Source organism: Pholcus phalangioides, unplaced genomic scaffold, assembly GCF_987345545.1.
Source record: "Pholcus phalangioides strain wild (caught in Gottingen) unplaced genomic scaffold, Ppha-v1.0 ptg000015l_1, whole genome shotgun sequence".
Classification (NCBI taxonomy): Eukaryota; Metazoa; Arthropoda; class Arachnida; order Araneae; family Pholcidae; genus Pholcus; species Pholcus phalangioides.
This window is the reverse complement of record NW_028301608.1, coordinates 23,258,368-23,272,774: the sequence shown is the minus strand read 5'-3', so window position 1 is coordinate 23,272,774 and position 14,407 is coordinate 23,258,368. Positions and strand designations below refer to the sequence as shown.

General features: G+C 37.7%; 1 protein-coding gene across 4 annotated transcripts in view; it reads right to left on the bottom strand.

Moving 5' to 3' along the window:
• LOC149075687 (fasciclin-2-like) overlaps positions 1-7,612 on the bottom strand; it is a 122,578-nt gene extending 114,966 nt beyond the window's left edge. For 2 of the 4 annotated variants that reach the window (XM_089243173.1, XM_089243175.1), the window contains exon 1: positions 7,088-7,278. In XM_089243173.1, coding sequence (XP_089099299.1) covers positions 7,088-7,136 — 49 coding nt within the window. In that variant the 5' untranslated portion in view covers positions 7,137-7,278. Of the gene's footprint in view, positions 1-7,087 lie in introns of all 4 variants that reach the window. The other 2 variants (XM_089243176.1, XM_089243174.1) reach the window with 2 other exon arrangements.
• Positions 7,613-14,407: the final 6,795 nt, after the last annotated feature.

Here is a 14,407-nt window from a genome sequence, read left to right as displayed (position 1 = left end):
TTACACTATAAAAGTTTGATATAATAGTTCTTTTATAAAACTTGAAAAATGCAACCAATAAGATCATCGGTTGCATTTGCTCGAATGTAAACAATATATGCTTATTGGTTGGATTTTTTAAGTTTTATAAAAGAACTATTATCAAACTTTTATAGTGCAATCCCGGCCTTAGTTAAGTTACAGCAAAAGGCGGCGTCAATATTTACAACAGATAAATCGTTAGGCATTCGTGAACGATGAATGTGTAATTACGAGCCATCATCATGATGACCGCAAAAGTTATGTAGCAAGGTGCCACACACAATACCAAAAAACACAGGACAGGTAAAGAAAATGGTAAAACGAGTTTTTTTCAGTATACAGGAGAGAATATCCCTTCTCACCGTCAGACATCGACAGAGGATATATTATAGGAGGGAAGGAGGAAGCAAGGAAAGGTAAGGGGCCAACTCACGGGAACTACGGACAGCTGGCAACACTCACAAAACTCAAAAGACTGTGGACGAAGTTGAAGTCGTTGTAGAGGTCGTAGGAGAGGGATGTGAAAACTGGTTCTGTAACCCGGGATTTTCGAAAAAAAGTTGAAAAACCGCTGCTGGCTCTTGATGAAAGCCCGAGTCAGGGTCTTTCTGTGTAACATTTCAACTTCTCTTTGGAACTGACTCGACTTTTCTGTACTCTCACGGGGAGGGGAGAAAGAGATGATTTTGAGCATAGAAAGATCGCAGCTTTCAAGAAATACATGATTTCATAGGCGAAAACTTATAATGAGCTGATGGGTCCCGAGACACCACTCCGCCAAATATTTTCAAGCCCTCTTTCTTAATAATTTTACACTTATGTATGATTCTTGTAAAACTTTGAAGCAGATTATAATTAGTAGCGTACGTTTTGAGCTAGACACACAGGAGAACAAACCATGAATAAGCCCCATGCAGAACATTTTCATTCAAATTAAGCCAAACTACACACTTTGCTTTCGAGACAAGAACACAAAGATACAGTGAACAACGACGATTCGGAATTGTTACGATAATTCTTCAACAGTTAATGAGACAGGAATTATATAAAATATCCCGTGTTAGCATTTGACAACTAGCACACTGGCATTACACAGGCAAAATTATGGACATAGAATGCAGACAAGCGCTACTGCACGTTAACAGCTCATCAAATCCGACTTAAATGAGGGGAAAAAAATTGAACTCGGGTTAGAAATTTTTGGACATTTTCCAAGTACGAATTTCTCGGTGGAATTCTTTTCTCTTGAGAGAATCGATGCCCCAAAAAAGATAGTCTAATTCTTCCCATATACTCCCATGTTTTCTACATATCTCTATTTATTCATTCTCCTGTGTTTGCCAGATATACATATCTTTTAACAATTTAGTCTTTTCTTGTCTATCTCTTCGCAGGTTTCAAGAGAACAGATTTTTACTACAAAGAGAAAAATAGAAGAGGAATCCATTCCTAGCAGCATCTATTGGCGCTATCAAAGGGCTTTCTGTGGCAAAAGCGGACGGCACATATATGTGAACATCTGTGATCCTCCCATTCCTCAAAGCGGGCTATTCCTTCTTTCACATTCTTTCTGAAACTCCGGGCCCCCACTTTTCTTTTTTCTGTATACCTGTTATCTTGGACCCTCAACCTCCTCAACAAAGGGGATTTCCCCACGCGAGGGTTATATTCACTTTTCTGGATTCTGTGCAATGCTAGGCATAATAACAAAGGCACCTAAAGCGAAGGTAGGGCTCCAGAATTCGCCCACACACAATTCCTTTTAAAACATTTCTAAACGTGAATAGAACTTCTTGGATATTTTCGCGAGTTGGTTTTCTTTTTATTTATGGGAAAACCGTTAGGAGTGTAAATTTCAGAGCGGTACAACATCGGGTCAGTGAACATGTAGAAAGAACCAATCACGATCCCATTCTCTTCAGGGCTATAAAACTTGGAAACTGAATTCCACTATAAATCTTTCTTTTCTCCATCATCCGAAATTCAACAACCTAATTCAACAGAACTTCGCTCATAATTTTTTATTATAATCTCACGTTCCACATACATTCACAATTAATCTCTTATGAAACGTAATAGTAATAAAAATAATCCATTAATAATACCAAAACCTTTTACATACTCCATACTGTCTTTTTACTCCATCACCAACTCTGATAAATATCAGAGAGAAAGAAAGAGAAGGAACTCGGTGCTACGTACTAATTCAGAGGGTAAAATTTAAAATAATAAATACAATTTTGGACAGGGATAGGAGGAACGCAAGAAATGCATCAGTCAACAAAACACACGGAATGAAATCGATTTGATCACAGTATGAAGAGATGAAAAAAGTATGACTTTTGTTGTTAATAAGCAGATCGTAACTGGGGGGGGGGGGGCAACTGCCCTGGGCGGAAATTTTAGGTGGGAACAAAGGAATATAAAATTATCGAATTTTAAAGTTGTCGGGGCGGCAAAAACCATACTTATGGCCCTGTGATAAGTGCATCATTATAATATACAGTAGGTGTAAATCGAAGTCTATTAGGGGTGCAAGAATACAAATTCAGTTCATTGAAGGTACGATCTTGTAAAAAAATTATAAACCACTGTACAAGGGAATTTTTTTAGTAGAACTTCAGCTGTGAAGAGAGGCTTGACTCTCTGAATATATTGTTATAGAAGGATAAGAGTGTTAGTACAGAGCTGGACAAAAATCGCAAAAAAAGATCTAGGCGCAAGATTAATTTTTTAGGCACCAAAAAAATTTTTACCCGAAGAAAAAGGTCCAAAATAATGCTCTCTTCGTGACTTTTTTAAAAGCATAGTGACCCGCTTTCATGTTGACAGATATGCTGCTATAAATTCCAAACTTTAGTGCTGCTCTCAGCCTGCGATTTAGTAACTACACAAAGAAAATTTTAGGCGCCAATAACAATATTTTAGTCGCCATGGCGACCTGGTACTTGGCATTGGTCCAGACCTAATGTAGTAACTATATATTAATAGACTGTCGATCCACACACACACAGTGTTTTGATATTCACTGTGGGGAAAATCAAAAGGCTTATCTATTCATAGATGACGACCATATTCTAGGTGTTTATTTTCTTGAAGTTTTTAAGTTTCATCAAATTTGAAGTTGTTGTATAATATGAGGGAAAATCATATTCAGAACGGGCATTTTTTTCATTCTTTTTCAGCACCTTTGTTAGACAATTAACCTATCGTGGCTTTGGTGTTTGTAACTTTGGAGATGGGGCGGGTTATTATAAAAATGCATATATTGGTGTGGTGGTACTGTATCGTCTAATTTATTTTCAGAGGTAAATTCTCAGGCCAGAAAAAGACTTCAAAAGAGATGAAGATGACAACAGGCTGTGACAGTCAATATCTGTAGTGTGTAGTGGTAGATACGTTATATTGGTTTAGCCTAACCCCTCACAACATTCATTATGAATAAAGCACTTCGTCACGGTTTTCTGCGAAGTCATGAGTCTGACAATGATATCCAAATCAAACGAAGAGAAAAAAAAACCGTTTATATGACTAATTCGCACGAAAATACGAAAACGGCACTACATCCATCGTTCTATAAGGGGAGAAACGCCAAAAACAACAAATAAAAAAATACATAAAAAACCGCAAAAAAAGTGAAATACAATTAGAAAAATGTACCACTAATGAATCTCTAAATGTGGGAAATATATAGACAAATAAAACAATTTATATCTTAAAAGCAACCAGGCCATATGGTGGGTTTTACTTCCCAAACAATGTTTCAAATAAGCAGCAGGGCTCATGATTTAAATAGAATTATTTTGCTCAATTCTCTTTCATGTGAAAGATGTGAAAAAAGGGAAAGATGTATAGCCTACTGAGAAATCAAATAATCAAGACAGAGAGAAAAAAGAAAACAAAGAACAACTTTTAAAAACAACTGAATTTTTTTATGTGTATCTCAATTAAATGAATCTGAGGTATTTTAATTTGGGAAAAGTAAAGCTGATAACAGACTTATGATTCATAAGCAGCATTAGCTATTAGTTTTACTAAAAACATTAATAAAACTTATTGGTACTGGATTCTGAAAGCACATATTTCTATGAAGTTTGAAAAATAGAATTACTTTCAGAATGTTTCCATGGTGGAAGAGATTAAACGTACAGTAATACCAAATTTTTATCCGAGCCATTAATATCCCATACAGATACATGCATTACAATTATTATGATTCTCATGAACCTACTCGGAATACTATGATATTTTTTGTTTTCATTTAAAAACTTGTAAATCATGTTTGTGACAAAACCATGGATTTCAATTTCATGAGTATAAGTTCTCCTATGTTACATCAAAGTTTTCAAAAGTAAAATAAATTGTCAGAGGAAGAAATTCTTTTTTTCTTGTAAAATTTATGACAGACTGTATGAGAGTAGGGCCTACTGTCAACTGCAAATCATTCTCATGAAATTTTATCAGGAACCACACATATGTTACACTTGTAAGGATCGAACTCAAATTTCATGAGAATTAAAACTGGTCAAAATAATGTTTCTGATAATATTTATACTGCTGTTTTAATTAGGGATCAAATTTCTTCAATTCATTCCACTGAATTTTGCAACCATAAAAAAACACAATTTTTTTTAAGCAAGAATAAAATTCACTTTAAAAAGAAGAGAACATGATCATAATTACAATACAATTCTTTGAGAAATATAAATGATCCATGAGAAAAGAAAAGCACACATTTCTTTTCAAAGAAATGTCTAAAGCATATGTCTGTATTCAAATAATCTGTCTGTAAACTATGTGTCCATGGCTGGGATTACACTATGAAAGTTTTTAAAAGTTCTTTTATAAAACTTGAAAAATGCAACCAATAAGTGTATTAGTTATATGTTACGAATGAATGCAACTAATAGGCTTATCGGTTGTTTTTAAAGTTTTGTAAAAGATCTTTTATCAAACTTTTACAGTGTAATCCCAGCCTAAGCAAATATTTTCTATAAAATTCTTTTGCATGCATTTCAATACAAAAAAATAGATACATGAGATAGATTTACATCATTTACAAAATCAGTTATCACAATCCAGACACAAAACCACCACATAATATTTAGGATTTGCTGGTAGAAAGTGAAATCAGAGATTTCTGTTAGAAATTGTGTATACAATACTGCATATACCATCACTATATATGAACTTCTTGAGGTCAAATGAATCATAGCCGATTCAAGGCTCTTCTGGACTGTCTAAACCAGTGGTTCCCAAATTTTTTCTGTTCGCAACACCTTTGACTAATAGGTTTACCTGAGAGTTACTGCATAAATCTAATTCTAAACAGTTTGTGTTTAATGTAGGAAATAAAATACATGATCATACAATTGAGTTAGAACATCCACTTAGTGGGATATCATTATGGCACACCCAATAGCTGAGCACGGTACATCAAAGCGAACAGTTTGGGAACCACTATTTCAAGCTTTAAGCTGTAATAGCCTGTAGGTATGCCTGTGAAAGTAAGTTTGGATGGTTTAGAACAGGGCTGGACAAATCCCAGGCACATACAGGTTGGCTGACAGAGGTGATTCTCAACAAATTTACCAGATACAGAATCAATGCAGCAAGTAACCTAAAAGTGGAGCTGTGACTCCTAGTCAAAAACCCTGGGTTTAAGAAGGCCCTGCCTATGTTGAGTTAATAACTGATAGTGATTCAAGCAGTCGAAGTTGAAATGAGACAGAGGCCATGGCTCCCACATCCTGCAGCAGGAACCTTAGGATGGAGGTCTTTGATGAGCAACCCCAAAGTGAATTGATGGTGTGAAAAAACAAAAATTATAACAATCAACCCAGGCTCCAGGGGTCAAGCCCTGTCAGCCTTACTCTTGTAGTGGCCATGATAGTATAGCATGTATCTTGTTATACGGCCCTTCACACCTGTCAAAGTAAAGGAGTGAATGTATCCTTTGCATCAGACTTCTCAAATCTTCAACACAATGCAGGGGACAGGGCACATTGAAAATTTCAGTGAAGCCAGCAGGCCAAAACATATAAGAGGGGGCCATGGTTGGTCTGGAGGAGGTCAAAACCTATGTTGTACCACATAATCATTGAGCTGTAATTTTAATTTTCAAAATGATGCACAGGACATGCATGGCCTCCCCACATGGGCGGGGGCTGATAGTGCTATAGACCTAGGGTCCGGGACAATTATAATTTTTTATTTTTCAAGCTATAAATTCACTACAGCGGGGTTTAGGAAAAAGTATGGTGCAAGGGGCCGCCAAAAATCCCAGCCTAGGGCGTGGAGGTCACTTAGGCCAGTGTTTCCTAAAGTGGGCAATATCGCCCCCTGGTGGGTGATGGAATGGTCCAAGGGGGCGATAGAACCTACTGACTTAACATAGGATCCTATGGGTTTACTTGAGTTGGGGGGCGATGAGAGGAAAAAAATTTCTGATGAAGGGGGCAATGGAACAAAAAGTTTGGGAGACTATGACTTAGGCCATAACTAGGCTTTGGTACTGCCCTTGTTCCCCGAGACGAATGGGATGGGGTCCCACAAAAGTTTACACTTTCTTTACCTAACAATAAGTTTTTCAGGGGGGGGGGGGAGGGTCATCATCCTTCACCTCTGTAGTGAAATGGTGCCCTGAAAAGAAATATATATATATATATAGTGAAAATCACCCTGGGCTGGAGTAGTCAGGGCCCCCAGACTGAAATCTTTACAACACAAAAAATAATAACATTACATTCCCAGCCCGCCCCTCCAACCCCATTTTCCGGGGGGGGGGGAGGCATGATGCTTCAAAGATGCATCAAACTAATACAAGCTCGGTTCGTACGTAACTCTCTCTCTCTCTTATCAACGGTTTCCTTTTTTTTTTCAAAAGAAAAAGAGCCGGTTTTCGGGGTTGAGAGGGAGAACCTGTAACAATGTACAAGAAGGGGAGGGATGGAGACAGGTTGATCGGCCGTTAATGCACCTGCGAGAACCTTTTTCATATTTTCAAACAACACAATATATAATAACATATTATATCGACAGTAATAATTTTTTTTTCAACACTCACCTAAATACACGATCACCAATAAAGGTCCGATTCGTTGGAAATTCCCCATCTTCTCACTAAACTAATAATCACAAACTAAAATTCGGCAACGGAGGTTGTAAAAAAAATATATATATCGTTGGTTGGTACCTTTCCCCCGGTTCGCGCGCAAATCCTGGGTCAATCTCTCTTCTCTGGTATAAGGTCGGTGGTGGTTGATGCTTTCTTTTCTTTTCAACTGGTCGTTATAATCCTTGGGAACGAAATGATAATATGGGCGACTTTTAATATATATGTTTTTTGTTACAAAAAAAAACAACGGAATTCCACAATTTTTCAAAATATAAAAATTAGCCAGACGATATTTTCACAAAACGTAGAAAAAAAAATAATTTTTTTTTCCTCCTTATTTTTTATGAACACACCACATATAAACACCTTTCTTTTCTTTTTTTTCTCTTTTTCACTCACACGGCGAATGGCAGACGATCGTAACGGCAGCACAACTCGCGCACGAATGGCACCAGACGAGAAGCGGGGAGAAAGCAAGCACACGGGAACGCACATTTAAGGGTTGCCCGAGTTTTTCCCCTTCCTCTTCTTTTTTCTTTCCCCCCCCCCCTCCGTCACTGCGATTTCTCGCCAGTGTTTCTTTTTATCTCTTTTTCTTTTTTTTTTTCCGTCGCCAAGTTTCGAGGAAAGAAAAATTCTGAAAAATATTGGTCATTCTTCTTCGTGCGTCATTCTACGTATTGCATGGTATGAGGTATGATTTTTCCTCGTGATAAATTCCACTCTCTTGTTGGTTTAAATCTCTGACAGATATTTGTGATAATTATCATTTGAGACACGTAGGAATTATCTCTCTCTCTCTCGTTTGATAATTATCCGTATAGTTTTCATGTCTTACTTTTTTCTTTTCCCCGAAAATTATTGTCTAAATTTTGAAGATTGTTTTGAGTACTTCCGAGTTAATTTCTCATTCTCTAGGTTTTGTTTAAGAACTTCAATAATAAGCGACAGGTTCTGAAGGATAATCGATGATGTGCCATCGCATTATTGGAGATTCCTCTTCAATTTTTTTTTATCATTATTATACATTCATACAATCAGCGAGAATACAAAGACAACGTGAACGAAAAAATACAAAACGCTACAAGTAAGAACGCAACAATAAAAAGGAAAAAAAAACAAACATACACTCTGTAACAACCTGTAGGGATTGTTACAATCCTTCCATCAGGTCTATAAGAGATACATTATTTGGAGTTGTTATACAATGCAACAGCGTACCGCATTTATAGTTAGTTATTATGGTATTGCGTTCCTTAAACATAAAAAGGGAAAAAACATTAAGGCAGAATAGTGAGAGATCGAAGAATAAGTGTCTGTTTTATGATGTAAATTAATTTTTAAAAATGAGGTTTTTTTTTTTAAATCTCATTGTATTATAGCTTCATAGTTTAAATTTTTTGTTACTGAGCGAATTTGCTACATTTTTCGTATCATTAACGCTATGAAAATTCAATAAACCTCTCTTAACGAACACCCCTCAGATGCGGTCACAACTCTTTTACGGCCAAATAATAATTATTCCATATAATAAAAGTATGCATTTGAAACCCCTGATTAACGGTCACCTTCTCTTTTACGGGCGATTTTTTTGTCCCGATGGTGTCCGCAAAAGAGAGGTTTCATTGTAGTTCAATATTTTCGGGGCTGTGTAGGAGTAACTTTTTTAAAAAGTGTTTTATTTGTTTTTGGGACGTGATATATTTTTATAAGACTGGAAAATTTCTATTTGGCTTTTTATCAACCATTTATTATTTAATAATGAATATTTTACGATCCTGCTCATATAATTTTGTTTAAAAGTTAATTCAATGTATGGCATTCTGTTTTGTTTGGGTTAGAAGTAATTGTTATTTGGGATCTTTTTTTTATTGTATATGTTTTTCAAATGATTTATGCTACTATCGTATGCTCTCTTCCCCCCCCCCCCCGAAGCACAAATTCCATATAATTCACAATTGAATAATATATCCATGCATAAAATACATCTTTGAGGAATTTTTTATCAACAATATATCTAAATTTATATAAAGCTGTAAAAATTATTTATTTTTAATTATTTTCTCGCAATGCAATGCCCATTTTAAATAATCTTGCATTATTATGCTTAAACAAGCATATTAAGGGTGATTTGTGACATTATGGGTGATTTGACGGGATTTTTTTCTCGGTCATTTTTGTCTCACCAGGTTCATTTTCTTCACATGAGAGCTAATCAGACCGGGACCTACAATTTATTGCCGATTCCGAACGGCGGTTTTTTTCTTTATACTCACCGTGCACTTATCCCTCGATGTGGGACTCTCTACGATAGCAATCTTTTTCCTTGTGGTCATGTCACCGTTTCCGTTGTACCTCCGCGTCAGGAAAGCTTCTGACGAGGATGAACTCGTTGCATTGAACTCACGACCATGGGCGGAGATACGGGGGGGGGGGCATTAAAATTTAAACTCAGCGTCTTTCCTGGGTCTTGCCCCCCCCCCCCCCATGATACCAGACCTCCTTTCCATAGCTGCCCTCAACAGAAAATAATAGCGGTGCAGAGGTGTCTCAACAATTTCGGGGCCTAAAAAGCGCAAATTTACATATATTTTGTGGGAAGGAGGAAATCGACATTCAAAAATGCTGTAAAATATCAATTTAAAAAATATAAACACACACAATATTGTTGATTGTATTTTAACACAAATATTAATGAAAATATCAAATGGATGTGAACTCAGGACCGAAAAACAACCAGAATACAAAAGAATGCAACAACCTTCAAGCAGGGCAGATGCTATTCTAATAACCACGGTCTAGCTTCATCCAGGATAATATGGGAAAAGACAGTCCGAAAAGCAGTTATGAAAGAAGAAAACCGCAACATCTATTTTTTGAGATTACCATTATTTGCTCACCAACAGCTAAAGCCGTATGCTGAGGTGGGAAGGGAGGGCAGTGTCATCTTAATGCATGGGCTCACCCGGGCGGCAAGTGCAAAGGGCCTCATGAAAGTGAGATCTGGTCAAATTTTTGACTGTATGTAAATTGGGTTGCAGGTATTTCTGGGTGGGTAGGGAGCCCCAGAAAAATAATTTTGCCCTTGGGCCACTGATGCCGCTCACACGCCCTTGAGGGAAGTGAGTGTTATATCTTCCATTTACGAAAATATAGTTAAAAAGTATTCGAAAATTGTCGGAAAAGTGACGTCACCAAGAGTACGTGCAGGCGTCCTCCTTTCTCAGTTTTCAAATCTAGTAACCCTTTAACAACTGTCAACTCCCGAAGATTTTAGAAAAACCATTCGTATAGATGAAGTCACGTGACTAAGCTTACTTCTCGGAATGTTGCACTTTATTTCTCGGAACATCAGTCTTGTCAACACGTTGGTCCTGTCCCTTTCTGGAACATCAGTTCAGTCATCCCCAGAGATGACTGAACGTGTTGCTGCACCATTGTGTTTTTAGTTTCCGAATTTAAGGGCGGGGAGTCTATGAAACGCTTGCTGATACAGAAATTCTATGTAGGTCAGGGGTTTCCAACGTAGAGTTTCTCACGGAACGCTTGGTGGTTATAAGGCTGTTCAGCGGAACCCTCGATGATAATGAGGCTATTTCACGGAACTTAAACAAATTTTTGAATATTTATCCAAAAAACGTTTGTCCCTACTGCCGTCTCAACAACATCATAGCCCCAGGGTCCCAGGGCAAAATGAAAGAGGGCTTTGGCACCACTTCTTTTTTAATCAGGGGCGTACGCAAGATCGCCCTTTGGCTTATGGAGGATACAAAAATTATCTTCCTGATAAATTTTAAGTTGTCACCCTTCAGAAGCATTGAAATTAACAGAAATTGGTTGAAATAACAAATAAAAAATATTTTCTTCGGATATTTTATTTTTTTTAACCGAAACATTGAGTTTTTTTTTGGTCGGCTTAGGAGGGGGCACGGTCCCTCTATACGTAACGGTCTCTGCTTTTAATATACATATTTATTGTCATAAATCATTGTGCCAGATCTTATCCTGGAGCTATGACCAACTGAGGTCCACGCACGGCCCCTACAAGAGGTTGGGGCTGGCAGAGCTCCAGACCGGGCCCCAGGATCATTGGCGTACGCAAAGAGGGGGGGTGGGGTCCCACCTCAAGTCGAGATTATAGTGTTATTTTGCAGGAAAAACGTAAACCCCCCTCCCCTGAGAAGAAAAGAAATTGAACCCCCCCCCCCGGGAAAATTCTGCTTACGCCTATGCCCAGGATTATCCTCATAATTTTTGTTTTTCACTCTATAAGTTCATATTAGAGAGGGTCCGTTAAGAGTCTTACCTGGGAGCCCACAGAAGATTCCAGCTGAAGGATCTCAGCCTACTACTTCAGGATGGAGAGGGGACATGGGTCTCTGAGCCGTGCCCGATTGATTTCATGGTTGGGACTCAAGAGTTTGGAGCCCTGTCATCCTATCGGACGTATATTCACGAATAAAGAGATGTAATATATAATCATCATCAGAGATCCCGTGAAGGAACTCTGGCATGGGCTTCAAATAATCATGAAAATGCTTGAAATAATCATGACGCTAATCATTGAATCATAGGGGTTTTTTTTTGAGTTGTCGGTTTTTTACACTATAAACTCAATATCGAGGAGTATCCACTAAAGATCTGAGTCTGGAGGGGGGGGGGGGGTAGCCCTGGCCTATGTTGTTAGAGGGGGAGGCATGAGCACAAGAAATGTTCACGGGGAAAAGAAAAATTTTATATTCCTACATAAAAAAATGTGTGTTAACACACATTCTCTAGGTTAGTTAGTTATCCAAGTGGTCTGGATTTTGTTTTCAAACGTGACACTATCTCGTTAAAATTCGAAACAAAGATCAGCTTTGCGAATATCAGCAACAAGAAAGTTTTCTTCTCCGGGATCCGGGAAATTTAAGGGTTCCGTGGCATGTGATCATGTGGAACCCCAAAAAACGTTCAAGAAACCCTGGGGTTCCACGGAACACCAGATGATCTAGGTTATATGTGCTAAAACTGCTGCATCAAAATTGTTAATGATTTACCATGAATTTCAAATGGATCGATACTTAATTTATAAAACTAGGTTTTTTTATGCTAAATGAATTTTTTTTTCCTCAGAGTGTATTTTTCTTTTTTACTATTTATTCATGCAACATTTATTTCTTCGTATCCTATGCAAGAGAATGTGGGGGGGGGGGGGATTAATATGGATGAGAGTGAAATGAATAAACGTATATAGATAAGACGCCATTGAACTAGATTTAATTTTTGTTTCAACCAATAAGCTAACTCAAATAATTAATTCAATATTAAAAAAAATTATAACTGATTCAAATTTACAACACTCGACTCTAAACTGGGCCCGTTTTCCCTTGCCCCGAAGCAACATTCACTGGAAAACCCTTATCCTGTTCACCAAAACTGACTATTAAAAGAATATTATTTTTCATTGACCTGTGTTTATTGTATTGTATGTTAGAGAAAGAGGAAAAAAAACCCAACAAATTATCAATTAATTTAGATTGATATATTTACTAGTACCATTTGTGTTAGGTAAACACATATGTAACCTCAGGCAGTGCCGTCTTAACGCATGGGCCCACCCAGGCACGGCCCGGGGCCCTCAAGAGAAGAGGGGCCCCACAAAAATGATACCCGGTTGAAATTTTCTAGAATTAACGAGGTGGGGCCTCATTACAAACACTTGGCCCGTGGGCCCCATGATGCTCTTAAGACGGCCCTGACCTCAGGTCTTGAAAAAAATAATCATTAAAAACCATTTAAAACCGTTAAAAGTGAGGCACAGATATGTGTACCTTTAGAGCGAAGAGGTTATAATACAGGCATAGGCACCGGAACCCGTATATACGGGACGACCAGCAACTTTCAGCCCCTCCAATGTTTTCTCCACGTCGGCGTCTCTGAATACAGAGCTTCTTGATGGTTTTGCCCAGGAACCCCCCCCCCCCCCCCACCTAAGTCAAAGTCGTGCACTGAAATACCAAAGAAAAACACAAAACGATGTCTTCAAGCGCTGTTTAATTCATTCACAAATACATTACAGAATATATTTCATTTCATGATTGACAGATGCAGTAGTAAATGCGTAGTAAAATTATTAATAATTCTGTTACGTGAGGAAAAAAATATAAAAAAAAACCCGCGTCCGCAGATTTCTCATCGCGTTTCCTGTGCATTGCTCATCACCTATTATACACCGATTGGCTGAAAAGAAATGGCGATGAAGCGCCAACTAAATCGGCAAGGCTTGAGAACCCTCCGTAAAGAAGGTCGGTTAACGAACACCAAAAACGTATACCTCCGCACCAAGGTGGAAAAAGGGGAGATACAGGAATATAGTTCTCTAGAGAAGTGCGGTTGTGTAATTCATTTTCTAAAAAAAAAACCCTCAAATTGCAAATAGTATTTTTATTCTGTAAAATATACAAAAAAAAGAGGAAAACCTTATTTCTTTCAGTATCGATCCAGATCTCTTGAAGACTCGAAAAAATTCACGAGTGAAAAAGGGTAGATTTCTATGCAGTGAAACCCACTTTAGATGTTTTCCAAAGGTACAGTGAGCACGTAATACCTCTAGAGCAGGAAATGTACATATTTATTTGACAAATATGTTCTACTTATTTTTTTTAAAAGGAAAATAAGTTGGAAAAACTAGATCATACACACATAAAAAATGAATATTTGGAGTTTACAACGGAATTGGAGTGAAAAAAAGTTCTGAATCAAGGGGGGGGAACTGAATAAAGTTCTGAATCGGGGGGGGGGGGAGGGAATTGAATAAAGTTATGAAGTAAGGGGGAGAGGGAACCACGAAGAACACAAACATTTTCACATACAACCGTCTATATAACGGTGTGTTTTTCAACCTTTCTTACCTCGCGGCACACATCAATCGAGATTTTAAAAAGTAGTTTTTTAATGACTTTTTTAATTATTAACCCAAAGAAAACAACTGCTATTATAATGAAAGGGCAATTAACATTAATTCTGAACCAAAACTTAATTGTTAGTTATCAAAGGATTTTTGGACTTCTTTAGAAGGAAAAATTTATTCAATTTCCTTTAAAAGTTTTCGTGGCACACCCGTGTGCCGCAACACAACGGATCTGGAATTGTGTCACGAGTTACTCAGTTGATCTAAAAGCGTGCCGCGAGCCGCTTCAGTGATCTGGAAATGTGCCACAATGTGTCACTTCAATCGGGGGATTGAAGTGATCTGAGAAAATGTGCCAACAGCCACGTAAGTGATCT